The sequence below is a fragment of the Bubalus kerabau genome, chromosome 3 (assembly GCF_029407905.1).
Source record: "Bubalus kerabau isolate K-KA32 ecotype Philippines breed swamp buffalo chromosome 3, PCC_UOA_SB_1v2, whole genome shotgun sequence".
NCBI classification, from domain to species: Eukaryota; Metazoa; Chordata; class Mammalia; order Artiodactyla; family Bovidae; genus Bubalus; species Bubalus kerabau.
Window position 1 is genome coordinate 21034712 of NC_073626.1, and position 25767 is coordinate 21060478.

The 25767-nt window shown below is 41.2% G+C and overlaps 5 protein-coding genes and 1 non-coding gene across 9 annotated transcripts in view; 3 read left to right on the forward strand and 3 right to left on the reverse strand.

Moving 5' to 3' along the window:
- Window positions 1-7709: 7709 nt before the first annotated feature.
- LOC129645598 (histone H2B type 1-J-like) lies at window positions 7710-8740 on the reverse strand. The gene has a single exon (XM_055570899.1). It carries the CDS (start codon window positions 8666-8668, stop codon window positions 8288-8290), a length of 381 nt encoding a protein of 126 aa, XP_055426874.1. The 5' UTR covers window positions 8669-8740; the 3' UTR covers window positions 7710-8287.
- Window positions 8741-8956: 216 nt separating this feature from the next.
- LOC129645570 (histone H2A type 1-H-like) overlaps window positions 8957-25767 on the forward strand; it is a 39054-nt gene continuing 22243 nt past the window's right edge. For 3 of the 4 annotated variants that reach the window (XM_055570863.1, XM_055570865.1, XM_055570866.1), the window contains exons 1-2: window positions 8957-9374; window positions 11317-11433. In XM_055570863.1, coding sequence (XP_055426838.1) covers window positions 8990-9374; window positions 11317-11375 — 444 coding nt within the window. In that variant the 5' untranslated portion in view covers window positions 8957-8989 and the 3' untranslated portion in view covers window positions 11376-11433. Of the gene's footprint in view, window positions 9375-11316; window positions 11434-12306; window positions 12700-25767 lie in introns of those variants that run through there. The other variant, XM_055570864.1, reaches the window with a different exon arrangement.
- On the forward strand, window positions 15144-16475 carry LOC129645607 (histone H4-like). The gene has a single exon (XM_055570911.1). The coding sequence runs from the start codon at window positions 16164-16166 to the stop codon at window positions 16473-16475; it is 312 nt and encodes a 103-aa protein (XP_055426886.1). The 5' UTR covers window positions 15144-16163.
- Window positions 16570-17127, reverse strand: LOC129645593 (histone H2B type 1-K). The gene has a single exon (XM_055570895.1). The coding sequence runs from the start codon at window positions 17093-17095 to the stop codon at window positions 16715-16717; it is 381 nt and encodes a 126-aa protein (XP_055426870.1). The 5' UTR covers window positions 17096-17127; the 3' UTR covers window positions 16570-16714.
- LOC129645587 (histone H2A type 1-H) lies at window positions 17291-17878 on the forward strand. The gene has a single exon (XM_055570888.1). It carries the CDS (start codon window positions 17427-17429, stop codon window positions 17811-17813), a length of 387 nt encoding a protein of 128 aa, XP_055426863.1. The 5' UTR covers window positions 17291-17426; the 3' UTR covers window positions 17814-17878.
- Window positions 24239-24311, reverse strand: TRNAV-UAC (transfer RNA valine (anticodon UAC)). Its single transcript has one exon. It is a non-coding gene; the product is annotated as a tRNA-Val (tRNA).

The window sequence follows — 25767 nt, forward strand, 5'->3', positions numbered from 1 at the left end:
AAGTCAGAGGTGGCCTGTATGTGACACACTATTTCCCCCACAGTACTATTTACCACGAATGGATGAAGAAGTAAGTGAAAAGAAAAAGAATGTGCAGGAACAATCTACAAGATTTGGCAAGTCCTTGGAGTTCGGGTATGTATTTAACTGGTGAAGAAATCCTCAAATATGTAAATATATATTAAGAGAACTGGCAAGCACATGTGAAGAAGGAACGTGGAGAGAACATGAGGTGGACGAAAGAACACGCATTTTAGAGTAAAAAAAAAAAGTCTGCTTTCCACTAGTGGCTTTGCCAGTTAGCCATGTGACTTGAAGAAGCTATTTTCCCCTGAGCCTTAGCTTCACATCTTAAATGAGGATAATGATATGTGTTCATGAAAAATTAAACTGGACTCAATAAAACAATGTGAGTGATTCACTTTTTATCTTTCCCTCATCTAGTCCTGAATCAGTTCAGTGCAGTTCAGTACCTCAGTCGTGTCCGACTCTTTGCAGATGCAGCACACCAGGCCTCCCTGTCCATCACCAACTCCTGGAGTTTACCCAAACTCATGTCCATCAAGTCGGTGATGCCATCCAGCCATCTCATCCTGTGTCGTCCCCTTCTTCTGTCCCCAATCCCTCCCAGCATCGGGGTCTTTTCCAATGAGTCAACTCTTCACATGAGGTGGCCAAAGTATTAGAGTTTCAGCTTCAGCATCAGTCCTTCCAATGAACTGATACTGTCAATTATTGCTCAGGTCCTTTTGATGGTATTTCAAAAAGTATCTCAGGTCATTTGTTTGCAAGTGCAGATTTAAAGTAAGAAGGAGTTTAGGCTGGAGACAAATTCAAAGTAATTCATTCCTTCATTGGTTGGACTAGATGGGATACTCCATCTAATATGGCCAGGGAGGAGACTATGGGTAGTGAAAAAAGAATGACTGAAATTTCAGAAAGTAAGAGACTTTGAGAAAATGAGAGCTGGTGAAGAAGAAGAAGAAGAAAAAAAAAACTAGCCAAAGACAAACACAACTGTCCTCACTCAAAAGTCCACCAGGTCCTACTGCTAGATGAGCATGGATGTCATCTACAGCACCACCCTCTAACATTGGGTCCCTCTAACTGTAGGGGTAAAATGAAAGTCTTGTTGACCCATGTGGAGAACTCCTTAGACACTGGTGTTTCTCTTCTGAGAGAAACGGTAATCCAGAAAACAGTACTCTGAAGAGAAGTGGATTTGTCATTTCCTGTTAACCAAAACCCTGAGGCCAACAAGGGTGCATGTCTTTCCTGACAGAATGGAGATTCAGAGAAGACAGAATCTCCATTGAGGTGACTCAATATGACATTCCCCCCCGCCCCGCCTTTTTTTGGCATATAAAAATAAAATAATGTATGTAATAGTAATCATTAATAAGCAAAATTCATGAAGGAGAAACCTGAATTTTAAACAAAACCTAAGGTTTGTTGTTTTTTTTTTTTTTTTTTGCAGGGGAAGAAAACTGGGAGTTCAACCAGAAGAAGCACTCAGAGAATGGCAGGAAGTGAAGACAATTTGTTTTTTTCCCGCTGAATCATCCACCCGAGAAAGAAAAGTCTTTGATGGTCTCCCATAACAACAGGGGAGAATATTACTTCATCCGTTTATTCCAAGATATACTGTGTGCCAGGCACTGTTCTAGAAGCTGGGGGATACAACAATGATCAAAGTAGACTAAAACAGAGAAATTCAGCTCTCAGTTGACTTACATTCTGGTGAAGAGAATGGTATGGTGAAGATAAGCATACAGCATGTCAGATCTTGATACATATTATGAAGAACGGTAAGTAGGAATTGGAAATTTGCTTGGGGTGGCTCAGATAGAAAGATGACATTCAAAGAATGCCTCATCAACAAGACAAATACCTGTGTTAGGACTTTAGTGTCCCTTCCTTACAAAACACAGTGGTCCCATTCCAGGAAGGGAACACGAATTCAGCCACCCCACAACTCTCCTGACCAGGTTCAGCTCCTAAGCAGCTTGTCGAGAGACCCAAGCTTCCTCTCAAATGAGCATCAGGCTTATTTTCAGGGAAGATGCAGCCAGTGTAATAACAGCGTTGGCCTCTGATTACCCTCCTCAGGTCACTGGTTCAAGTGCACCTGCTGAGAAGTCTTAGCTACTCTACTTATTAATAGGAAAGAATTCCAAGCTAGATAATGAGAAAATCAGGGGTAGAACTTGAGAGGAATATAGCCATTGGCCATTTGAGTTAAAAGGGACATAGAGAATCCACATTTATATATTTGTGTTTGTATAAAGAAATTCCAGACAGGAACATAAGAAACTAATAACGTGGTTATTTGTTATTGATGAGAGAACTTGGTCAGATGAGAATTGTGTTTGAAGTAGTATTATTTCTTGTATTTTTACATACACAGTTATTAAAGTCTAGCAATGGACTGCCTAACAGAAACCACAGAATAAAATATTAACTGTATTATCTTAAAGGGCCACAAGATGGCGACAGCGTTTCTTGATTGTCGAGCCTGTGCGCTGAAGAAGGGGACCACTGCTGCTATGAACTCCCCTGTGCAAACCGCCTCTCTCCTGGTTTCCTTAGTTCAATCTCCAGAATTTCTCTTCGTCAACATTTGATTCCTCTCATTATCACCCCTTATTGACTGGAAGAGAATTATGTTCGTTAATTGGGCCAGCTTTTTAAAGAAACATTTTTCGGGGAAAGGAGAAGGGGTGCAGGGAAGGGACACATTGAAGTATACACAAAAGTAGACAGAAGAGAACAAGGTACTTCCAAGTGCCCCTCAGGCAAAGCTTCAACAATTAACCAACATCTCTTGTGTTGTTTCTTTATCCACCCACCGGGTACACTGTGGGGGAGGGTTACAGTGTAAAGAAATCATAAACATGTTGTTTCAATCATGAATATTTCAAACATCCCAACAGATACAGAATTAAACAAAATACAAGATTTTCTCTCCTAAGAAAAGTTTTAAATGATTTGTAACATCATCCAATAACTAGTACTAGAAAAAAAATCTTCAATTGCCTCAAATATTTTATTTTTTTACAATGACTTTTCTGATTTGCATTCCATTAGATGCTGGAGTAGAGATAAGATGATCACTCCCGAGGTTAGGGAGACCTCCCTGCACATAAACACACCTTGAGGGCAGGGATGGGGTCAAAAGGGAGAGAGTGCCATCCCATAACAGCTGATGCCAAACTTTCCACAGGCCTCAGTGGTGGAATCCATCTTGAAGAAAAGATGTACTCTCATGGTGAGGCGTGTCCTAGAACAGGTCAGATGTGGGATTAGAATCAAGGTAATTGGCCAAAGGTAAACACAGACCTGAAAGAACTGCCTTATATAAATTAACTGCCTCTTTACTACACTCCTCATTAGGGAGGATACCCACACCCTTTCTCTCTGGGAGGGTGTTTCTATCTTGTTTTTGTCTAAAAAAAAAAAAAAAGACAAACTGTTTCTCAGTGTGCTCTCCCACTTACGCTGTGTCTCTAAATAATAAATTTTGCACCTGTTTTTAAAGTTTTTGCCTCTTTGAGAAATATATTTTTTAAATAGGGCAAGAGCCAGAGGAACTTTTGCTTCTAGCCTCTAGCCCCTGGTGGGTTCCTGGTTTTCATCCAAGCTACTCAGGTCTGGATTAAAGATTTACTGAGCATGGCCCCACACATCAGAACAAGATCCAGTTTCCCCCACAGTCAGTCTCTCCCATCAGGAAGCTTCCATAAGCCTCTTATCCTTAGCCCTCAGAGGGCAGACAGAATGAAAACCACAATCACAGAAAACTAATCAAACTGATCACATGGACCACAGCCTTGTCTAACTCAATGAAACTATGAACCATGCCATGTAGGGCCACCCAAGACAGACGGGTCATGGTGGAGAGTTCTGACAAAACATGTTCCACTGGAGAAGGGAATGGCAAGGAGAAGGGAATGGCAAACCACTTCAGTATTCTTCCCTTGAGAACCCCAATAACAGTATGAAAAGGCAAAAAGATATGACACTGAAAGATGAATTCCCCAGGTTGGTAGATGCCCAATATGCTACTGGAGAAGAGTGGAGAACTAACTCCAGAAAGAATGAAGAGACGGAGCCAGAGCAAAAACAGTGCCCAGTTGTGGATGTGACTGGTGTTGGAAGTAAAGCCTGATGCTGTAAAGAACAATATTGTATAGGAACCTGGAATGTTAGGTCCATGAATCCAGATAAGTTGGAAGTGGTCAAACAGGAGATGGCGAGTGAACATCAACATTTTAGGAATCAGTGAAATAAAATGGACAGAATGAGCGAATTAAACTCAGATGACCATTGTATTGACTACTATGGGCAAGTATCCCTTAGAAGAAATGGAGTAGCCCTCATAGTCAACAAGAGTCTGTAATGCAGTTCTTGGGTGCAATCTCAAAAATGACAAAATGATTTCTGTTCGTTTCCAAGGCAAACCATTCAATATCACAGTAATCCAGTCTGTGCCCCAACCACTAATGCTAAAGAAGCTGAAGTTGAACGGGTCTATGAAGACCTACAAGAGCTTCTAGAACTAACTCCCAAAAAAAGATGTCCTTTTCACCATAGTGGACTGGAATGCAAAAGTAGGAAGTCAAGAGATACCTGGAGTAACAGGCAAATTTGGCCTTGGAGTACAAAATGAAGCAGGGCAAAGTATAACAGTTTTACCAAGAGAATGCCCTGATTTTAGCAAACACCCTCTTTCAACAACACAAGAGATGACTCTACACAAGGACATCACCAGATGGTCAATACCAAAATCAGAATGACTATATTCTTTGCAGCCAAAGATGGAGATGCTCCATTCAGTCAGCAAAAACAAGATTGGGAGCTGACTGTGGCTCATGCCATGAACTCCTTGTTGCAAAATTCAGACTTAAATTGAAGAAAGTAGGGAAAACCACTAGACCATTCAAGTATGACCTAAATCAAATCCCTTACAATTATACAGTAAAAGTGACAAATAGATTCAAGGGATTAGATCTAATAGACAGAGTGCCTGAAGAATTATGGACAAAGGTTTGTGACATTGGACAAGAGGCAGTGATCAAGATCATCCCCAAGAAAAATAAATGGTTGTCTGAGGAGGCCTTACAAATAGCTGAGAAAAGAAGAGAAGTGAAAGGCAAAGGAGAAAAGGAAAGATATAAGCATCTGAATGCAGAGTTCCAAAGAATAACAAGGAGAGATAAGAAAGCCTTCCTCAGTGATCAATGCAAAGAAATAGAGGAAAACAATAGAATGGGAAAGACTAGATATCTCTTCAAGAAAATTAGAGATACCAAGGGAACATTTCATGCAAATATGGGCACAATAAAGGACAGAAATGGCATGGACCTAACAGAAGCAGAAGATATTAAGATGAGGTGGCAAGAATACACAGAAGAACTATACAAAAAAGATCTTCATTACCTAGATAACCATGATGGTGTCATCACTGGACTAGAGCCAGACATCCTGAAATGCGAAGTCAAGGGGGCATTAGGAAGCATCACTATGAACAAAGCTAGTGGAGGTGATGGAATTCCAGCTGAGCTATTTCAAATCGTAAAAGATGGGCTGTGAAAGTGCTGCACTCAATATGCCAGCAAATTTGGAAATCTCAGCAGTGGCCACAGACTGGAAAAGGTCAGTTTTCATTCCAATCCCAAAGAAAGGCAATTTCAGAGAATGTTCAAACTACCACACAATTGCACTCATCTCACATGCTAGTAAAGAAATGCTCAAAATTCTCCAAGCCAGGCTTCAACTGTAGGTGAACTGAGAACTTCTAGGTGTTCAAGCTGGATTTAGAAAAGGAAGAGGAAGCAGAGATCAAATTGCCAACATCCTCTGGATCAGCAAGAGAGTTCCAGAAAAACATCTACTCCTTATTTATTGACTACACCAAAGCCTTTGAATGTGTGGATCACAGCAAGCTGTGGAAAATTCTTAAAAAGATAGTAATACCAGACCACCTTACCTGCCCTCTGAGAAATCTGTATGCAGGTCAAGAAGCAACATTTAGATCTGGACATGGAATAACAGACTGGTTCCAAATTGAGAAAGGAGCACATCAAAGCTGTATATTATCACCCTGCTTATTTAACTTATATGTAGAGTGCATCATGCGAAATGCCAGGCTGAATAAAGCACAAGCTGGAATCAAGGTTGCTGGGGGAAATATCAATAATCTCAAATATGCAGATGACACCACTCTTATGGCAGAAAGCTAATAGAAACTAAAGAGCCTCTTGATGAAGGTGAAAGAGGAGCGTGAAAAACCTGGCTTAAATCTCAACGTTCAAAAAACTAAAATCATGGCACCCGGTCCCATCACTTGATGGCAAGTAGATGGGTAAACAATGGAAAGAAAAGAGACTTCATTGGGATAGACTTTAAACAGGAGAGACTTTATTTTTTTGAGCTCCAAAATCACTGCAGATGGTGACTGCAGCCATGAAATTAAAAGATGCTTGCTTCTTGGAAGAAAAGCTGTGACAAACCTACACAGCATATTAAAAAGCAGAGACATTACTTTGCCAACAAAGTCCATCTAATCAAAGCTATGTGGTCATAGCTTTCCAGTGGTCATGTATGGACATGAAAGTTGGACCATAAAGAAAGCTGAATGCCAAAGAATTGATGCTTTTGAACTGTGGTGTTGGAGAAGACTCTTGAAAGTCCCTTGGACTGCAAGGAGATCCAACCAGTCCATCCTAAAGAAATCAGTCCTGAATAATCATTGGAAGGACTGATACTGAAGCTGAAACTGCAATAATTCAGCCACCTGATGTGAAGAACTGACTCCTTAGAAAAGACCCTGATGCTGGGCAAGATTGAAGGCAGGAGGAGAAGGGGATGACAGAGGATAAGATGGTTGGATGGCATCACTGATTCGATGGACCTGAGTTTGAGCAAGCTCTGGGAGTTGCTGATGAACAGGGAAGCCTGGCATGCTGCAATCCATTTGGTTGCAAAGAGTCAGACACAACTGAGCGACTGAACTGAACTGAACCCAGGTCTGATTCCTGGGCAGGGAACTAAGATATCTCTTTAAGACTGCTCACTGCTGTCTCTCAGAGATTAATATATGAGACATTATGGAGGCAGTTTCCAAATGCTGGATAAGCTGTAAAGCTCAAAAATGGGAGGAAATTTTGGAAAGCAGGCAAAACTGAAGTGCGGGTTGAAACATGAGTAGGCTTTGGGTCAACAAAGGGGAAGAGTACCTCTGATAGTGGATTTAACAAAACATTAATTGCTTTTAGGCATTATTACTATGCTAACTTTAGATCCATTTTAGATAAATTAGGTAATTTCATTGAAAATTACCACCTAAACCAAAAAACAAAAACCGAAAACAAAATAAACAGCCATGGTGGACTTCTCCAGATGATTTAGAAATCATGGCTTTTTACCCCAAAGGGACACACAATTTTGAACAATAATTGAGAGAAGCATTGTGAGTGCCTGGTTCTCTTTTGTGACAACCTGAATAACGCTGGTCCTCTTCACTGGTTCCAGGCAAAGTCAAAATAGGATTAAGTACCCTAATTAGAAACAAAGCGATAGTATCTCTCAGTCTGAAAATATCCATCAGGTTCCTTACTCTCCAACGAACATTTCGAGAGGAAGTAATACATCTTATTCTCAAAAGGGACTAAGCGCTAAGAAAGACGGAAAAATAAAAAGCAGGATGAACTAGCCGAAAATGTTTATTCAAGGAGCTTGTGAGTGCCTGGGCTCGGCGGCAGTTAGTCGGTATGTCCCGCGCTCGGAAACCAGCGGTTCCTTCCCCGATGCCGGCAACAAATCAGGACCTGGGAGGAAGGGCTGGCGCTCGCCCGCCAAATTTAAATTTCCCGCCTAACCTCTGCACCCAGGCAGGACTCAAAACTCCTTGTCCCAGACCGGCGACTAGGAAGTATGTGTTATGAATTAAAGTTCTCTCTTACTTAACCCTAATGGTTATCAGAACGAGTAGCAAAGCTCTTTTTACATGCAGGAAATTCCTGAGTAACAGTAAACATCGGAGCCAAGGTTACAGAAGGAACTTCAGAGCTTTGCCAGGGTCAGGAACGTTATATTGTCATTAGTGGGTCGCGAGCTTACTGTGACAAAAACTCCTAAGATTGTTCAGGAACTGCTGTACCTCCCAGACCACATACTGTAAAGAATTACAAAGACCCAGGGCAGGAGAATAAGCATCAGCTCTTTCTTTGAGAACATGGGTGGCTCTTAAAAGAGCCGTTAGAATCGTTTGCAACCGACTCATAGTTTACTTGGCACTAGTGTACTTGGTGACAGCCTTGGTGCCCTCGGACACCGCATGCTTGGCCAGCTCCCCGGGCAGCAACAGGCGCACGGCCGTCTGGATCTCCCTGGAAGTGATGGTCGAGCGCTTGTTGTAATGCGCCAGGCGCGATGCCTCGCCCGCGATGCGCTCGAAAATGTCGTTCACAAAGGAGTTCATGATGCCCATGGCCTTGGACGAGATGCCGGTGTCCGGGTGGACTTGCTTCAGCACCTTGTATACGTAGATAGAGTAGCTTTCCTTGCGGCCGCGCTTGCGCTTCTTGCCGTCCTTCTTCTGCGCCTTAGTCACCGCCTTCTTGGAGCCCTTCTTCGGGGCCGGAGCAGACTTGGCCGGTTCAGGCATGACGAATAGCAGGCTAAACAAGTTCACGGGAAGAACTCACAGAAGATAGGATAAGTCCTTTTCATATACAACCTCATATGCAAATAAGGTGATACGTTAAAGTCTTAGTCTTATTGATGGCTGTTCCAGAATACGTCAGAAATTAGTTCTGCCCAATTAGAACGCAAGAATACCAATTCGCATTCCCATTGGCTAAAATGAAGCCACACTCCTAACCAATGACGTGTCTTTTTTTTCGCGCCTAATGAGGACTATAAAAAAAAATGCTACCCTTATAATTTCATTATTTCGGTAACCGTTTGGGGTGAAGTTAAGCTTATAATGTCTGGGCGAGGTAAACAAGGCGGCAAGGCTCGTGCCAAAGCCAAGACACGCTCCTCGCGAGCTGGGCTCCAGTTCCCTGTGGGCCGTGTTCACCGGCTGCTCCGCAAGGGTAACTATGCCGAGCGGGTCGGGGCCGGCGCGCCAGTGTACCTGGCGGCGGTGCTGGAGTACCTGACGGCCGAGATCCTGGAGCTGGCGGGCAACGCGGCCCGGGACAACAAGAAGACCCGTATTATCCCGCGTCACCTACAGCTGGCCATCCGCAACGACGAGGAGCTCAACAAGCTGCTGGGCAAAGTCACCATCGCTCAGGGCGGCGTCCTGCCGAACATCCAGGCGGTGCTGCTGCCCAAGAAGACCGAGAGCCACCACAAGGCCAAGGGCAAGTAGTTGCTTGGATTATAGCAACTCCGATGAGTCCAAACTAAAGGCTCTTTTCAGGGCCACCCATATTTTCTGTAAAAGAGCTTGACATTTGTTAATAATGTTGAATGGTAGAAAAATACAAAACTTAGGAAAACTTTTAGTTTCATATAGTGGCATATATGGATTCCAGGTCAAAAACCCTTAGTGTAAAATTTGGTCAGTTGAGCTGATTCTTTTTCAACTTATTTTTTTCACTGAAATTGCTTCTTCCTACGTGGAATTTTTTAGCATAGTCTACTAATACCTCACTCATACTATTATTGTATGTTTAAAATCCTGGTATTAACATAAGTAAGACTTATTGAAATACATGTTGACAATATCTAGCAATCCTAGACACTGAAATGGCTTATCAAAAAAGTAAAATGTTAGACTTTTAACAGGCTGTTCAGAAGCTATGTAACCCAAGTGATTTCATTCATTATTCAATTGTGTTTAAATATGTCTTCCAATTGTAGGGAGGGGGGGAGTTACTTTTCCCCACCCTTGTGAGTTTTTGACAGAGAGCCTGTAAGCAGATGGGTTAGGGGTTCCTCAGAAAGAACCAAGAATGGCTTTGTCACTCTCTCTCTCTTTCTTGGCGTCACCCTGCAGTTTGTGGGATCTTAATTCCTCTATCAGGAATTGAACTCGACAGTGAAAGAGAGGAGTCCTAACCACTGGATCACCAGAATTTCCCAGGAATGGTTTTGTGACATAAGCCATTTTGGCCAAAATCATTTTTTTATATATGCTTAGTGGCAATGGTTGTCGTTTAACAGTCTCAGTAATCAATGATCTGAAGCAGAAGTAAGAGAATGCAGGAATAAAGGAAAAGCAATAAAGAGATAACAGTTCAGCAATAAAACAAAGTTCTAGTTCCTCCTCAAGGCATATAGATAATCTGATAGTCTTTGAGTTCTGCAGGAAGGACCCCACCTAGGTGGAGGATGGAATGATAATTTTGCCCCTGGTGACTTGAATCAACTAAAGCTTAGACTCTATCAACCTTTGCCCCAGTTCTATGCTGATTTCTCCTCTGCTCCAGACCCTTCATGAATATGCATGTTCCCTTGGCTTAAAACCCCCAATTTTGCTGTTCAGGGAGAAACTGCTTTGGGAATATCCCTGGTGTTCTCTATAGTTGCTGCTTTTAATAATAAATCCTTTCTTCCTTCTGATCTTTGGCTTGGTTGTACCTTTTGGTTTGATACCCACCAAGGGGCAAAACCCAGTTTTCAAGTAACAAGTCTTGTAATAAAAGACAAATTCTAAAGAGAAAAACAAGTTTCTTAACATGTGTACCTCATGTAAACATGGAAGAAACCCAGGGAAAAATGAATACCTCCCAAGGTGCCTTAGAAGGCCAGGAGTTCTCTGGAGGCTTTCACTGCTGATAACGCAAATTCAATCCCTTATTGGGGAACTAAGATCCCTCGAACTTATGAGGTATGGACAAAAAAAAAAAGAACTCCACCATAAATACTATTTTCTGTTGAAGATGTGAGGAGGTCAGTTATGAGGAGGTCACCAGGGAAACAAGAGTAGATTCTTTTAGGCATATTTAAATTGATACCTTCTCCATTGTCTATTGGGATTAAAATTGTCCTTCCTGGTAGACAGGAGGGACATCTCTGTCAATTTGTGTCCAACTTTTAGGAAAATCAAAGGAAGGCAAGAAGACCTCTTGGATCTGCTTCATCTCAAATGCTTCACTTGGGCAAATCAATCTTTGTGCTAAATGAAGTATCGTGGGGTGGCCTATTCTATCCTTCAACACCAACTACTATTTTGTTGATTTATACTATTGTCTGTATTAATAAAAAATCTGAACTCAGCCTTATATTTATAAATGATACACAAAGAATATTTCTAAACAAAAATTTAAAGTAAATTAAAGCTCTTTCATTACAATACAGATCCCCTGAAGAAGGAAATGTCAACCCACTCCAGTATGCTTGCCTGGGAAATACCCTGAAGAGGAGCCTGGCGGACCACAGGCCATGGGGACCGCCACCATTGCAATAACTTTTAAGGTTTGTGTTGTTTTTTTTTTTTTCATTTCAAATCCAAATTTCTGGGTTAATAATGTAGTTAAACATTTTTTTCTTATGTTTGTAAGTATACAGACAGTTTGGGCATCTATTCATTTTGAGATAAGAAGATAAAGACCAAGTTTAAGATCAAGAATATTTAAGGAAGATCAAGAGCAGAGAAAACAAGGGTAGAAAGGGAGTTCACAGAGACAGGAAGAGATCAGATCATGCAGGGCTTTATGATCATGTAGGTTTTATATGCTATGTTATGTTTTTATAAATCATTCTAAGGGTTTTGAATGAAGGAATGGCATAACCTAATTTGTATTTCTTTGAAAGCTCACTAAGGCAATTATATGGTGAATACAAAGTTTAGAAGTAATGATATAAATTAGGAAGCTATTGCAATGGTCTTTTTGAGAGATAATGGCGGTTTGGCCTAAACTGGGGACAATAGATGATGGTTTGGTATAGATATATTTCACAAGTGTGACCAATAGTTTGCTGCTGGATTTGATTCATACTGTGTAGGAGAGGGGAGAAAATATTTTTCCCTTTGAATTCTTGGCTGAGACTTCCTATAAGACAAGTTCAAAATCACCAAATTTTTATTAACATGTATACCTCATGTGTATATGAGAGACACTTAGGAAAAATGAGTAAGCTCCTCAAGATGACCCAAGCCACCACCTTACATATGATCTTTGTTGTTGTTCAACTGCTAAGTCAAATCTGAATCTTTGCCACCCAATTGACTGTAGCACACCAGGCTCCTCTGACCTCTGCTATTTCCTTCAGTTTTCTCAAATTCATATCCATTGATACCGTCTAACCATCTCATCCTTGGTCTCCTCCTTCTCCTTTTGCCTTCAGTCTTTCCCAGCACCAGGATTCTTTCCAGTGAGTCAGCTCTTCACATCAAATGGCCAAAGTATTGGAGCTTCAGCATCAGCCTTCCAATGAATATTCAGGGTTGATTTCCTTTAGGATTAACTGATTTGATCTCCTTGCAGTCCAAGGGACTCTCAAGGCTCTCCAGGACAACAGTTTTAAAAGCATCAATTCTTTGGTGCTCAGCGTTCTTTATGGTCCAACTCTCACATACATACATGACTACTGGAAAAACCATAGCTTGACTATGCAGTCTTTTGTTGGCAAAGTGATGTCTCTGCTTTTTAATATGCTGTCTAGGTTTGTCATAGCTTTTTTTCCAAGGAGTAAATGTCTTTTAATTTCATGGCTCCAGTCACCATCCTCAGTGATTTTGGAGCCCAAGAAAATAAAATCTGTCAGTGATGGTACCAGATGCCATGATTTAGTTTTTTGTATGTTGAGTTTTAAGCCATCTTTTCCACTATACTCTTTCACCCTCTTCAGGAGGTTCTTTAGTTCTTCACTTTCTGTTAGAGTGGTATAATCTTCATGTCTGAGGTTGTTGATATTTCTCCTGGCAATCTTGACTCCAGCTTGTGATTTGTCCAGCCTGGCATTTCACATGATGTACTCTGCATAGAAGTTAAATAAGCAATATACAGCCTTGTCATATTTCTTTCCCAGTTTTGAACCAGTCTGTTGTTCTGTGTTCAGTTCTAACTGTTGCTTCTTGATTTGCATATAGGTTTCTCAGAGACAGCTAAGGTGGTCTTATTTTCCCCTCTCCTGAAGAATTCTCTATAGTTTGTTGTGATCCACACAGTCAAAGGCTTTGGTATAGTCAATGAAACAAAAGTAGATGTTTTTCTGGAACTCTCTTGCTTTCTCCATGATCCAACGAATATTTGCAATTTGATTTCTGGTTTCTCTGCCTCTTTGAAAGCCAGTGTGTACATCTGGAAGTTCTTGGTTCATGTACCGTTGAAGCCTAGCTTGAAGGATTTTGAGCGTAACCTTGCTAACATGAAATAAGCTCAATCGTACAGTAGATTGAACACCTTTGGGGACTGAAATGAAAGACAAAACAAAGTTGTATGAGGGCAGGGGTTTGGGGCACGGTTGCCATTAGAAGTTTTCCCAAAAAATGCATCGTAAACAAAGGTAAGGGACCTCCCCAGTGGCTCACCTGCAATGCAGGAGATGCAGGTTTGATACCTGGGTCTGGAGGATCCCCTGGAGAAGGGCATAGCAACCCACTCCAGTATTCTTGCAGGGAAACTCTCATGGACCGAGGCTGGTGGGCTCCGGTCCATGGGGTTGCAAAGAGTCAGGCATGACTGAAGCCACTAAACACAATGCAGATTAAAGTGGGTGCTTTGTCCCAGAATCCTTTTTTTTTTTACAATTTAGAATCATCCTTCTCTGCTTAGTATGGAGAGGGAGATATAAGTGGAACTTTCCTCTATAAGTGTCTCTTACAAAAGTATAATTTTTGTTTTCAGAAATTCTCCTGTCTATGCTGTTTCTCAAAAATAATTAGTTCAAAATAATCCTTATGACAAGAGGGGTGGCATAGTTTGGGGTAGCATGTTCAGCTACACTTCAACTGTGAAAGAACATAAAGATATAAAGAAAATACTTGATTTAAACTAAAGTTTATCTTGACCTATTAAGTCAGTTACTATGTATTTTTTAAACATAGTATTGTATAAAAACTATACAATAGGAAGAGCATTGTATTTTTATAATACATTGTATCTTTATAGAATAATAAACCTTTGTCCCTCAATTTCAGAAATTATAAAGAATCTGACAAACTTTTCACATATACATTCATTACTAGTCTTACAATCACTAGCTGTTATGCAAAAACTCATGAAATCAGATAGGGAGAGAGGCTAGTAGTTGGTGGGAATTTTACTGATTTTTTTAAAGTAGAGAAGGGTTTGTAAAATATATTCCAGTTAACTAATGTTGGGAAAATATAATTTAAAACAAAAGAAGAGAAAATTTATTATAGACTAAGCTTCATGTTTATTTAAAACATTGTGCTCAACACAGGCAATGTTTTATTAAAGAGATTTCAAAAGAGGGGAAAAAAAAAACCTGTTACATAGGTAAGAGGGTATATCCATTACATTAGTAGGCTTTGCAATCTGGAGTCAGAAAACTGGGAAACAGAGCACTTTCCCTTGTTGATTACATTTCAAAAAGAGGACTCTAAGGTCCTTGAGGAAACATTCTTGAGACAGGAGGCTAGCCAAAGGGTGTTTTTAGCCATTAAGAAAATTTACATACCTTTGAAAAGGACAGAGAAAAAATTTTTGAAAAAGGAAAAGGAAGGGACAGATAATTAAGCCTCTTATTTTCAATTTGTATTTGCCCTTAAATTAACTTAAATTCACCTATACTAGCTATCTACCCTCTCTATAAAATATACTGAATTTTGTTCCTGTTGTTTGAATCAGTTTTGTTGTTTCAAAAGTTTTTATTTTCATAACATTGATAGTTTATAGGAGTCCTTTGAAAATTCTATAATGCAAGCTTCTAAAAGTAACTCACTGAAATAAAGGAAAGTAAAAAAATCATTGAATAACAATGGGATTACATGTTAATGCTGAAAGAAGGGATTAAAATTTCTCAGAATTTAAGCAATAGTTAAATTATAAATATATTTTAAATTAAGCATGTATAAACAGGAATGTTTAAAATACATAATCTTTTTTTATAAAGACTTTCTTAGAAAGACAAAGGTAGACTTTCTTTTCTCTATATTTGAATTTTGTACTATTCACTAATGAAAAATTAACTGCTCTTCTAAGTAATGAACGTAAACTTTTTAAAAATTATGTTACCTAGAAAAACATCTACAAGACATTTAAAGACTCGGATTCAGTATTTTTCCGATTAGGAGGACAAACTATTTAAAAAATAACAAATTTACCCTAACAAATGTATAGATTTAATACAGTTAAGAGTACTAAAAGAATTTCATTCTTGCAGCTAGATAAAATGATTTTTGAAGAATAGTATAATAGTAAAATTTAACTTGAAATAAACAATTGTGAGGTATGAATTCACTGGCAAATACTTATATTTCAACATTACAAAGAATTAAAACCCTAGAGCGCTATCATAGACTGATCTGAACAGTAAAAACTCTAGAAATAATTTTAAGTGGAATACTCAATAAACGATCAATTAAGTTCCTCCTATCAGTGGAGAAAGCATTTATTACGTTATACTTATTAGCCAGCTGGTTAATTTCTTAAACGTTAATTATCTACACAAACCAAATCTAGATCATTGCAGAGTTCGTTTTTTTCTTTTTAACGGTTCTATACATTATCAGCAAAATAATAGAAACATTAAAAATGAAAATTGACACTGAAAAGAGAATTTAGCAACACACCTGGAAGGTCTCAAAATTCTCTATTTTATTAGAACATCTTGTTCTATTTCTGGAAGTTAGTTATGTTTCCTTCATATATTAGGAGAAAAACAAGATATAACATTATGCAAATACTATTAGAGAAAGTAGAGAAAAGCAGAATATTTTATTCTGTGGTTTTATGTGTCATCTACAAGGTTAAGGTTTTGTTATTTAACGAGGATGAGGAGAGAAACACATTAAATGAGAAAAGGGGAAGATATACAGCCTAGGCCTTGAGGAATCAAAAGAATTCACTGAAAGAACAGAAAGGGAGTAATATGGCTGGCTTGTTTCTTTAAGAACCCTCCCCAACCCAGAGGGCTTCCCGCCAAAGCACTTTGGGTTTTCATTCTGGTCCGCAGACTCTACGCATTAAAGGGGGCTACGACAAACTGAAAGTACTTTCCTGCTCTCCGGTCTCGAAATGTCTGGACGTGGTAAGGGTGGAAAGGGTTTGGGGAAGGGGGGCGCCAAGCGTCACCGCAAAGGTTTGCGAGACAATATCCAGGGCATCACTAAGCCCGCTATCCGCCGCCTAGCTCGGCGTGGAGGAGTCAAACGCATCTCCGGCCTCATCTACGACGAAACCCGCGGGGTGCTGAAATTGTTCCTGGAGAATGTGATCCGGGATGCAGTTACCTACACCGAGCACGCCAAGCTTAAGACTGTCACCGCCATGGACGTGGTCTACGCGCTCAAGCGCCAAGGACGCACCCTCTATGGCTTCGGCGGCTGAAGGAAAAAAGTTTGACCTTAACTCCAAGGCCCTTTTCAGGGCCCTTAAGTTTTCATTGAAAGGCCCAAAATAACACCATTCACAGAACACAAGATTTAGCGATAACGGCCAGTGTTTACCAAGAACAATGCGGTGCTACAAAGAAAAGTGGAATAAGTGTTTCCAGTTCCTTATATTGACAACTTAGTGGCTCTTAAAAGAGCCTTTGTGGTTGGTCTAAGAACGGTTGCTGGACAACTTTACTTGGCGCTGGTGTACTTGGTGACGGCCTTGGTACCCTCGGACACCGCGTGCTTGGCCAGCTCCCCAGGCAGCAGTAGGCGCACAGCCGTCTGGATCTCCCTGGATGTGATGGTCGAGCGCTTGTTATAATGCGCCAGGCGCGACGCCTCGCCCGCGATGCGCTCGAAGATGTCGTTGACGAAGGAATTCATGATGCCCATAGCCTTTGACGAGATGCCAGTGTCCGGGTGGACCTGCTTCAGCACCTTGTACACGTACACGGAGTAGCTCTCCTTGCGGCTACGCTTGCGCTTCTTGCCGTCTTTCTTCTGTGCCTTGGTGACCGCCTTTTTGGAGCCCTTTTTCGGGGCCGGAGCGGACTTCGCTGGTTCCGGCATGATTGTACAGACTTACACCGAAGCCTAAAACGCAAACCAGAAAAAAGTGACAAGAAAGGCAAAATGCCTCTTTTATATAGAACCTCTTATGCAAATAAGGTCATAGGTTAAAGTCTTAGTCTATTGGTGGTGGTTGAAAAAGACGTCATAAATGAGTTATGCCCAATCAGAACGGAAGAATACCAATCTCTCATTCCCATTGGTTAAAATGAACCCACTTACCTAACCAATGACACGTCTTATTTTTCGCGCCCAATTAGGCTTATAAAAGGCGCTGCACTTGGAAATTTACATTAGCAAGTTTGTCTGTGCTGCAGCTGTAGATTCCGAAATGTCTGGACGTGGCAAGCAAGGAGGCAAGGCTCGTGCTAAAGCTAAGACCCGTTCCTCGCGGGCTGGGCTCCAGTTCCCCGTAGGCCGCGTACACCGCTTGCTCCGCAAAGGTAACTATGCCGAGCGGGTAGGTGCCGGGGCCCCGGTGTATCTGGCAGCGGTGCTGGAGTATCTGACGGCCGAGATCCTAGAGCTGGCGGGCAATGCGGCCCGCGACAACAAGAAAACGCGAATCATTCCGCGTCACTTGCAGCTGGCCATCCGCAACGATGAAGAACTCAACAAGCTGCTGGGGAAGGTCACCATTGCTCAGGGTGGTGTTTTACCCAACATCCAGGCTGTGCTACTACCTAAGAAAACTGAGAGCCATCACAAGGCCAAATAAAGAGGTTAGGAAAGGTGAAAAAAACAACGGCTCTTTTCAGAGCCAACCTACATTGTCAAAGAAAAGGCTGTGATTACTGTGTATTTTGAGTGATAAAGTTACAAGATGCTTAACTGAGGCTGTGGAGCAATTCTGATGGCGTTTTAAAATATGGTCTGAATTGACGTTCACGTGGACTAGTATGTTCACAAGAAGCTTACTTGGAAGCTAGGAGGTGAATCAACAGGTAACTTCTTGAAACCAGATAACCCTAATGTTGCCTAGTAGTGTTCTTACGTAGTCAATGTGGGAGGCACTGGTTAACTTTTAGGAGACATTCAGCAGTATAGAGTATAGTAGAAAAAATCCTTTGAGAACATTTTGAATAAGTGACCTAACTAAAAAATAGTTTTTATTATGTGAAATTCTTGAGTTGTGCTTTCATTTTTTTGAGGATTTATCCTAATGGAAAATTAGCTCGTCGATTAAAATCATACAGTATTTTCTTAATCTCGTATAAATCCTTGAACCTATTTCTTTGGGATACATATATTCGTTTAATGAACTCCTGTGTAGACAGTCAATGCGACTCAAAATCTGCCTCCCTGAAAGTTATCTGAATTTTGTTTGTGCGTGCTGTCGCTTCAGTCTACGACTGCGACCCCATGAACTTAGCCTACAAGTCTCAGTCCATGAGATTCTCCAGGCAAGAATACTGGAGTGGGTTGCCATGCTGTCTTCCAGGGCATCTTTCCCACCCAGTGATCGAACCCAGTGATCTTTCTTAGGTCCCCTACTTTGGCAGACAAGTTCTTCACCACTGGTCGACCACTAGGTGAGGGAGCCACAAGCAAACACGTAAATATGTAATACAATATTGCTGCGAAGAACACAGGGAGGAGATAAGTCATAGAGAATAATGGGAACTCATTTTAGATAAGTGGAGATAACCTCTTTTAAAGGAGTTACCTGATCAGAGACCTACATAAATTGAAAAATAAACAAGACAGATATTAGAAAAAGAGAATTTCAAGTAGAAATAACAAAGTGCAAAAGCCTTAAGACAGAAAATATGTTTTTCTTGGGAATAACCGGAAGGCCCATGAGGTTATGAACTTGAAGGGGGAGGGCCACTATAATATAGGACTTTGGCTGTGCAACTTAATGTGTATAAGTAATCAAAAACAACAGCAACCCTGATCTCTTGAGATAATAAATTTGATAATACAATTTAGCTAAATAGAAAAAGTATGAAATCCAACACACTTAAAAAAAAAAAAAGACACCATAGAAATAGTATTGACCTCACCTTATTATGTGGTTCAAAAACTGAAAGATTTTGGAGAACATTCTTTATAATTCAGTACAGGATTTATTTGCTACTCCTAGTCTTTGCAGAAGCCTTTTTGAATGAAATGATAGTAAAATGCAAAAGGCCAAGGAAAAAAAACTATGATGATATAGTGGTGCGGGTTGGGTTCTCTAGAAGCAGATGCTTCAGACAGTTTGGGGTGCAAGACGTTTATTAGGGACCAACATTGGTAGAGGAAGGAACTAGGATTGGACAGAGGATGTCAAACTGTAATACAGGCCAGACAAACATGGGGAGCAATGGAACCTGTATTACCTTTCAGAGTTGCCCCACTTTGGGTGAAAATGTCCCAGGATCAGGTTTTACTTCCCCACCTTGCTTTGCCACTGATGTGGACTGCACTAGGAAAGGGCGTGCCTTGAGTTGGGTGGAACTCTGAAACTCTAGGAACACTGAAGGAGACAAGAACTGCGCCTATCTACTAAGTGCACTCTGCAATTGGGCAGCAAGTCTTTCCTTGGTGGGGATCAGGCTACTGCATTTGCTTGTCTATGACATACATTAAGATGAATATAAATATCAATGTTGAGTCATATCTATGATAGTATTTGTAGAACTGACTTTAGCATGCATAGCTAGTATTGTTTCTTTGTTTTCCTTGAGGGAATTTAAAAGAGATGTGTTTTCTTTTGTGAAAAATGAGAAAACTGTCTATAAATCTTTACTAATTCCATGTACTCCAATAAGATTTTAGATGCCTCCCTCAGTCATTGCAAATGGAAGGTGATATAGAACAATTATAAGGAATATGAGAGGGTCATCAGAAAAGACCTTGATGCTGGGAAAGATTGAAGGCAAGAGAAGAAGGGGACAACAAAGGATGAGATGGATGGATGGATGGATGGCATCACCGACTTGATGGACATGAATTTGAGTAAGCTCCAGGAGTTGGTGATGGACAGGGAAGCCTAGCATGCTGCAGGCCATGGGGTTGCAAAGAGTTGGACATGACTGAGTGGCTGAACTGAACTGATGAGAGTTCCACTGGGCTTCTCTCCCTTCTCCAGATCCTTGGAAGGAAGAGGGTAGGGCACAGCCTTTAAAAGAATGACATAGCCATAAGACATGACAAAGACTGGTTAGAACCAACGGGATCCAAAGATGGCAGAAGATTCAACTTCCAGCAGACTTTGAGCCTCATATGCTCATTGTAATATTTTAACAGTTAAATGACACACCCACTAGCGCCATGACAGTTCTGAAGTGAAAGTCACTCAGTCAGGTCCGACTCTGTGACCCTATGGACTACACAGTTCGTGAAATTCTCCAGACCAAAATACTGGAGTGGATAGCCTTTGTGACCCCATGGACTATACAGTCCATGGAATTCTCCAGGCCAGAATGCTGGAGTAGGTAACCTTTCCCTTCCCCAGGGGATCTTCCTAACCCAGGGATTGAACCAGGGTCTCCTGCACTACAGGCAGATTCTTTACCAGCTGAGCCACAAAGACAGTTCTGAGGCTAACAAAGGTCAAAAAGTGGGTGGTGGCCCAATTCCTGGAAATCTCTGCCCTTTTCCCAAAATAATTGGAATAATCCACTCATTAGCCTATGAAATTACCCTGCCCATAAACTAACCATGCCATATTTACGGGCTCACTGTCCCTCTCTCCCTCTCCCCTCAAGGCCTCCATCTCTAAGTTGGAGGTATAAGTTGCAGTACACAGCCATCCAGTTCTACTAGTGCCAAAATGCTCTACAAAGTCAATCAAAACAGGCCCAGGATTGTTAACCCTTTGTTAACTGGTCATAGGGAGTTTACCAAGAGGTTATAAAAAAGAATTGGTTGAAGGAGAGGCAGCAACACAGTTTTCTCACTGAGTTACACAAGGCTGTGATCCATGTGATCATTTCGGTTAGTTTTCTCTCATTGTGGTTTTCAGTCTATCTGCCCTCTGATGGGTGAAGATAAGAAGTTCATACAAGCTTCCTGATGGGAGAGACTGGCTGTGGGGAAAACTGGGTCTTGCTCTGGTGGGCAGGGCCATGCTCAGTAAATCTTCAATCCAATTTTCCCCTGATGGCTGGGACTCTGCTACCTCCCTGTAGTTTGGCCTGAGGCAGCCCAGTCCTAGACTTTGCAGTCACTATAGTAGACTACACGCTCTGTGGTACAGGTAATGGCAACCGCCTCCCAGGACTGCTGCTGCCAGTGCCCCTGACCCTGAGACAGGCCACTGTCAACCCACATCTCCGCCAGAGACTCCCAAACACTCACAGGCAAGTCTGGCTCAGTCTCTTGTGGGGTCACTGTTCCTTTCTCCTTGGTCCTGGTGCACACAGGGTTTTGCTTGTGCCCTCCAGGAGTCTCTGTTTCTCAGTCCTGTGGAAGTTCTGTAATCAAATCCCACTCAAAATCCTTCAAGCTAGGCTTCAACAGTACGAGAACCAAGAACTTCCAGATGTACAAGTTAGATTTAGAAAGGGCAGAGGAACCTACCTACTGGACCACCAGGAAATGCCCCTTACAGAGATTTTTTTTTTAATAATATAGGAAAGGGAGATGGTAGGATTCCTGGAGCTATGCTGAGTAAGAAAGTTTTAAGTTTACTTTTTATAGAAAACTTATGAAGATCAGAAGTAGAAAAGTCCATGGCATTGATAAGCATAGAGCTAGGAAGTTGCATAGGCCACCCTCTTTATCCTGCTTAGAATCACCGTAGTAAATGTGTCAGACAGAACCCTCAGAAAGGCTTTTAGAAATAAAAAGCACAAGAAAAGAGGCCATTTTCTAGGCTTTGCGCCCCACCACGGACTAGCAACAGGATTAGGTTTTCTCTCTCTGTATAGGGAACCACATGCAAATCAATCCCATTGCTAAAAACACCACAGCGGAAAAAAAGGAAAAGCACTTGTGTCCATAAATAGGGTGCTTTCTAAATAGGGTGAGAGAAAGTCCCTGAGGGAAAGAAAGGAAGGAGAGGTCCAACTCACACAAGCCTGAGACATAAGCACCCTTTATTCTCTGTAGAGCAGCATTTTCTTTCCTTCAACTTAACTGAGCTCATTTCCTTGAGACTGAGAAAATCCCTAGCTCTCCTCCCAGATCAAATTAATACTGGGAATTCTTCAGCAAACCTGCCAGTAATTAGGATGGCTTTGGGTGATCTAGAAGGAAGGAGACAAAGAAAACCTCAGAAAATTAAGGACATCATTTTGGCTCTGCTGAGAAGCTTTTTATGGACAGCTGCTGTTATATGAACTCTTTGCTTTCATTTTCTATCCATCCTTTCCTCCCCACAGCCCTACCTGATAATGTCCTCCACACACAATAAAGTCATGTGCTTGGCCACATACTGTTGGGAGACTGCTTCCATAAAGCATTGGATTGGAATCCCTGCATATTAATTCATTCATTGTGGGGCCAAACAATATTCATAAAGAACTTAACATGGAGCCCTGGTGATAAACTATTGAACAAGACAGTTATCTCCTCTTGGAACACAGTGAGGGCAGGGAGGGACGAAGGGAGGAGACTGACATTAATTTAGAATAACTCCAGTAACTAATTAATCATAAGAAACTGATATAGGGACATGGATGGAAAAGCCAAAAAAAAAAAAAAAAAGGATCATGGAACAGAGCAAATAAAATTTGACTTAGACTGAGAGGAATATGTTGTATGAAGACAGGAAGTCAGGAAAAGCTTCCCCAATAAATTCAGTGGAAAGCTGAATGAAGCAGGAATGAAATTTAACCAGGTATAGAGAAGAAGGGAAATCATTTCCTATCAAGGAAGGAGCACTCCAGGACTCTGACTCTAGGGTCAATGTTCGCAGAGCCTTCTGTGAGGGGGTAGGGGTGGACCATAGAGCTTCCAGGCCACACAAGAAGCACTTTCCCCTCTTGCAACCTAAACCTAGGTAAATGGAGAAAGTAGTTTCAATAAGATGTGAGCACCTGAGACACCACACTTTCTGACGGTTTCAACTGGGCGGGATGAGTCCTGGTGGGGCTGAACTCAGAGCTATGGGCAGAATCAATCCATTTTCGTTGCCTTGAACTGACTTCTGGCACCTGGTATGAGGCCAGATTACACACCAAGCACCCAAAGATTCTGACCAGTTTGGCCAAAAATGGGAACCAGTAAGATTCACTTCGAAGCAACCACCCTCTCTGTTTCATAGCTGGAGGTCTGAGGACCACGCTTTGTAAAACTAAGCAAGAAACGTACATGGATTAGAAGTGGAAGTGAGAGTAGTGATTCCACAAGTGTTAGCAACCAGGAGAGGAACCATCATGTTTGAAAAATTGCACGGAGTGAAACAATTTTTGTTCCTTTTGGTTTGTTTGCCAGGGGCAAGATGTTGGAAAGTGGAGGAGAGAATAAGGCAATTAACTGGGAAGGCATTTCTAAATAAGGACGGGAACCAAAGGGCCTGTTTCTATGGATGATGGGAATGGATGTTCCTGTGAAAAGAGCATAGGTACAGCCCAGAGGCAGGTGTTTGTCTTCATGGCTTTCCGTGATCGTATAGTGGTTAGTACTCTGCGTTGTGGCTGCAGCAACCTTGGTTCGAATCCGAGTCACGGCAGGAGCTGCATTGCTCATAAGCACCGCACTGTTTTTGCAACATTGCCATGGAGACAGCCTCGGAAATGCCTTTGCGTGATCGAAGACAAATGTTGTGCATCTTGCCCGTACTGACCAGTAATGGCTCTCTTTTACACTCATATTTATGGATTCTTAGATTTCATATAGGATTCTATGGTGGATTTCATTTTCTTCCCGATTTATCTCTGCTGCTGCTGCTAAGTTGCTTCAGTCATGTCCGACTCTGTGCGACCCCATAGACGGCAGCCCACCAGGCTCCCCCATCCCTGGGATTCTCCAGGCAAGAACCTCTAGTCATCATAAAAGTCAAGGAGAAATAGGTGACAACCTGATGCTTCACATTGCCTCACGGAGCTACACAGTATATGAAAGTGGATCTCTCAAAGAGAAATCAGGGGAAAATCATATATTCTGTTTCATAAATAGCTATTAGAAGCCTAATCTACAAAACACCGAAACCTCACTCTGTTTGCCTTGGAGTTGGAGAAGAAACAAACAAAAAATACATGTCTTCGTAGCTGGTTCCACTGGGGATCGAACCCAGGAGCTTCTGCGTGTAAAGCAGACGTGCTAACCACTACACTATGGAACCAAGAGCTACCAGGTTTCCTGTCCCCAGATGTAAACGTTTCTGGCAAACTATATCAGCAACTATAATTATTGATTTAAAGATAGGTAGCTTTGAATACGGAAACTTTTGGTGCTTAATTACATTTCTAGTGCATTTCAGTCTCATACAAGCTTAAAATATCTTCAAGTTGCATCATTTGTGAACACACTATTCTTGATTTGTGCCCCTTTGAACACTTCTAGACTGTATTTATCCATTCACTCAAAGAGTATGTATGTTGAACATGTGGGCCAAGCACTTGTCAAAGTGCTGAGGATAGAGCAGTGCAACAATCAAAACCCCTGTGTATACATACCTGACACCTTATCTTACCATGCTGTAGTTCCTAGCAAATAACAGGTGCTGAATAAATGTATCTATTTCAAAAGAATTATAAACAAAATTAGCAGCACTCTCATGACCTCTCTTTTTTGCAGCTGAGTTACAGCTAGAATTGGGGGACTGCTCACTAAGTTAAACTTAGGGTATCTGTGCATTAATGCAGATGGGAGGCAAAAAAAAAAAAAGTTTTCAATTATAGGGGTTCAGAGCATGCCATTTCAAAATATTCTCCTCTGATATGTTGATTTTTTTAAAAGTTACCACACTTGAAAAACAGCAAATGCAAAAAAGGGCACTCTTACCTTCCTTTTGATTCTGAAAACAGGAGATGAAATACAATATGCCCTCCCTGTACCAGGAAGAAGGAAGCATTCTTATTACCAGAGACTGGGGAGTCCAAGCAGAGAGAAATCTTTCCAAAACAGAAAAACCTCCTTAAACTAACCCTTATCTTCCAAGTCACTTTTCCACAATTAACTGCCCTAGTCCAAACCCTTTCGTCTTGTCACATTTTCCTGTTTGTCCAACCTAATACATAAGTATTGGACTCTAATTACTTCTTTAAGTCTTCATTTTTCTTGTGAGGGCTCCCATGTACAACTTGCTTAATAAAATTTGTATGGGTTTCTCCTATCAATCTGTTTTATGCTAGTTCAATTCTTAGGCCCAATCAGAAACCATAAGAGTAGAGGAGAAATTTTACCTCTCCTACACAATCTCTCTCTCCTCTCCCTCCTTCCTTGTAATATATTAGTGGTTTGTTAGATTTGTTAGATTTGTTAGAAACAAATCTTCAAATTCTGGGCCCTGATTTCCAGAGCCTTAGTGAAGACTTGGGAGCCTTTTAGAAGTCAAGTCACTGGTGAGAAAGTTGTTTGAGGGTCACATAATCCTTGTTGTTCAAGGTCTTAGAATTATAGGAGAGCAAAAAATAACCAAAGAGCCTGAGCACAAGACAGAAACTCATAGGGTTTCTGGACCAAAAATAAGGAGTTTCCAGTTCTTAATGAAAAGGATCAATTAAAAAAACAAGCTCACGCACCAGAGCAAGGATTGAACTCAAGTAGACACACAACTTACAAACTAATTTCAAAAC